At 40.1% G+C, this 3,600-nt stretch overlaps 1 protein-coding gene across 1 annotated transcript in view; it reads left to right on the top strand.

The window, feature by feature from the left end:
- LOC106873870 (centromere-associated protein E) overlaps nucleotides 1-3,600 on the top strand; it is a 53,424-nt gene that overhangs the window by 37,032 nt on the left and 12,792 nt on the right. The window contains 2 exon segments of the mRNA XM_052974967.1: nucleotides 1,565-1,642; nucleotides 3,233-3,305. Of these exon segments, the coding sequence (XP_052830927.1) occupies nucleotides 1,565-1,642; nucleotides 3,233-3,305 (151 nt within the window).

The following is a 3,600-nucleotide window of genomic DNA, read 5'->3' as shown; positions in this document are numbered from 1 at the left end:
AACTTTTTGCAAGAGAGTTTGTTGTAGTTTGAAGGAGATTCTGGCAGGTTGGACAACCTTGTAGAGATATATCTGTTGTTCATCTCCTGTATTCAGTGGTTTGGTCAATTATTTAGTAATAAGCAGCTTCGCCTTACTGGCACTTGTACCAGTGGCATGTGAACAAAACATTGTACTGACTCCTGTGCAGGTGGCACGTAAAAAACACCATTTGAGCATGGCCGTTGCCAGTACCGCCAGGCTGGCTCTCGTGCCGGTGGCACATAAAAAGCACCCACTACACTCTCAGAGTGGTTGGCATTAGGAAGGGCATCCAGCTGTAGAAACTCTGCCAAATCAGATTGGAGCCTGGTGTAGCCATCTGGTTCGCAAGTCCCCAGTCAAATCGTCCAACCCATGCTAGCATGGAAAGCAGACGTTAAATGATGAAATGAATGATGATGAAGCAGTTCACCAACAACATACATTTATATATTTACAGGAGTGTACAACATTGCATCCAAGAAGATGTACAACATAAAACACTTGTTGTCACTGTGTTGCCCTGAATCTAGAAAAACATTCCCAAAATAACTGTATGTTTGATTGTGGTTAAGAAGCTCATATTGCAACCACATGGCTTTGAGTTCAGTCCCACTGCGCAGCATTTTGGGCAAGTGTCTTCTACTATAGCCTCGAGCTGACCAATGCCTTGTGAATGAATTTGGTAGATGGAAATAGAAACCTATCATATGTACTGGAGTCTGGTGCAGCTCCTCAGCTTGCTCTGGCCAAACCATCCAACCCATGCCAGCATGGACAACAGATGTTAGATGGTGGTGGTGGTGCTGCTGCCTCCATTGCTGCTGCTGGATGTATTTGTGTTTCCTGATCACCACTTGACAACCAGTGTTGATTTGTTTACACCTCCATAACTTAGCAGTTTGGCAAAAGTGACTGACAGAATAAGTACCAGACTTTAAAAAATGTACTGGGGTTGATTTCATCATCATCATCATCGTTTGACGTCCGCTTTCCATGCTAGCATGGGTTGGACGATTTGACTGAGGACTGGTGGACCAGGTGGCTACACCAGGCTCCAATCTGATTTGGCAGAGTTTCTACAGCTGGATGCCCTTCCTAACGCCAACCACTCTGAGAGTGTAGTGAGTGCTTTTACGTGTCACCGGCACGCAGGCTAGTCAGGCGGTACTGGCAATGGCCAAGCTCAAAATGGTCTATTTTACGTGCCATCTGCACAGGAGCCAGTCCAGCGGCACTGGCAACGATCTTGCTCGAATGTCTTTTCATGTTCCACTGGCACAAGTGCCAGGAAGGCGACGTTGGTAACGATCATGCTCAAATGGTGCTATTTACGTATCTGGCCCAGATATTTTACCTGCTCTATGTTCAAAACAACCAGATCTGACCTTACACCTACCCTTCTACATCATTCTAAAAAATAACCAATCAAATCATTGAAGTCTTGATGCTTAAGAGATAATGCATGATTACTTCAGAACAGTGTAAATAAATAAGCATTACGTTTGACAAAGTAATGTACTGAATGGTTTTGTTTTTCTAGCTGAAAAAAATGAAGCGTGAAAAGTTAGTGCAGTCTGAATTGATAGAAGAGTATGAAGTGAAAGCTGAAATGGCTGAAGTAAGTAAAACTATATCCATCTTCCTCTATGTATGTTTGTATCATTCTTTCTATCTTCACTGTTTATATGATGTCTGATGCCTCTTATGCCCAATTTTTCTTTCAACACATTTGTCGTACATGGACACTGATGTTGCATATCTAGTGGAGCTTGTTTGGCCTCATTTCTTTCCAGTCTTTGCATGTCTTCTGCATTCATAGTTCAAGTTTCACAACCATGTAGCATTGCTGTTTGTACATAAACATCGTACAATTTCACTGTTTGCTGTTAATGGAACCATTTATGAAAGAAGTTTCTCCAAATTGAGCATATAGAAACCATAAATAACACATTCTCTGGTTCCAACCTTGCCGCATCGGCTGCAAAACTGAGTATCATCACCTGTAATGCAGAAGAAAGGAAGATAAACAATTACAGGATCCTGACCGGCTGTTATCAGTTTGTGCCAGTCAGTGTCAAGACCTCAGGCGTTCTTGGACCCTGCACTGCCAATTTCCTCTGCAAAATTGGAATAACTGCAGCCCATCTGAGAAATAAGCCCCAACAAGGTAGGTGTGTTGTTGCAGTGAATTTCCTTCATGAGGTAGTCCTGGGTCTTTCTTTTGATGAGCTTCTTCCAGTTTCCACCTACCAAATTCACGTACACAGCTTTAGTTAGTGGGATTGCACCTGAAACCGTGTGCAATCCCACTGCATAGCACCTTCTGCAAGTGTCTTCTACTAAAGTCCCAATAATATGGCTACATAGGAGTTGACTCTTTTTAAAAGAAGATTGGACTATGCTTAGTCTACTATTGATTAGGAGACTAATCTCCTGCCAGAGCCTCGTGGAGCTTTTAGGTGTTTTCGCTCAATAAACACTCACAACGCCCGGTCTGGGAATCGAAACCGCGATCCTATGACCGCGAGTCTGCTGCCCTAACCACTGGGCCATTGTGTCTCCACCATGACTCTGTACCACCTCCACTACCAGCAGCATTAAACTAGTCGTATTTGGCTCAAATACTCTACCTGTTTTATGTTCAAAAGAGCCAGATCTGACCTCTTACACCTACCCTACAATGTCATTCTAAAAAGTAAACAATTGCATCATCAAAGTCTCAAAGTTAAGAGATAATGCATGATTAGTTCAAAACAATGTGAATAAACAAACATTACATTCAGAGTAAATCTGAATGCTAAAGGGTTAAGCCACAAAAGGTAAACTTAACCCTTTTAACCCTTTAGCATTTAAACCGGCCATATCCGGCCCAATTATTGTACCAGTTTTATGTTCAGACCAGACAGATCTGGCCTCTCACATGTACCCTATAATGTCATTCTAAACATACACAATCACATCATCAAAATCTTAAAGCTAAGAGATAACGAATTATTAATTCAAAACAATATGAATAAATAAGCATTGCATTTGACAAAGTAATTTGAATGCTAAACAGTTAATTGATGTAAATCAAATAAATATGAGGTAGCTAACTGGTTTTGATACAATCAAGTCAGTGACTTACTTCAGTGAAAAAGTAAGTTGAAGAACTTTTATTCTTTTTGTGTTTTGCTCTAAACGTTTTCTGGTTTATATTTTTGTTCAGTTCTTCCGCAAAGAATTAGAAAATCAAATGAACAAAACAAGTTGCCTTGAGGAACAACTTGAAAAGCAGAAAGGTAGGAGCCTCAGATTTTCTCTGATTTCTGTTATGCTGTTTTTTTTATATTTTGTGACTTGACTGTTCATATTTGATTTTTGACTACCATCACAATCATCAGACAATATGTGTACATGTGTATACACACAAACTTATGTGTGTATATATAAAATGTACCTTAATCCCCTGAGATTGCAGATACTATTTCTGAATCTCTTTGATTCTTTAGATGTGCTGGCCTCCTGATAATTAATCGATATTAATTAATATATGATTAATTACCAGATTTTATAATAGTATATATATATATATAT

Source organism: Octopus bimaculoides, chromosome 20, assembly GCF_001194135.2.
Source record: "Octopus bimaculoides isolate UCB-OBI-ISO-001 chromosome 20, ASM119413v2, whole genome shotgun sequence".
NCBI lineage: Eukaryota > Metazoa > Mollusca > Cephalopoda > Octopoda > Octopodidae > Octopus > Octopus bimaculoides.
The sequence above is the reverse complement of the archived record's forward strand: the minus strand, read 5'-3'. Positions and strand labels throughout refer to the sequence as shown.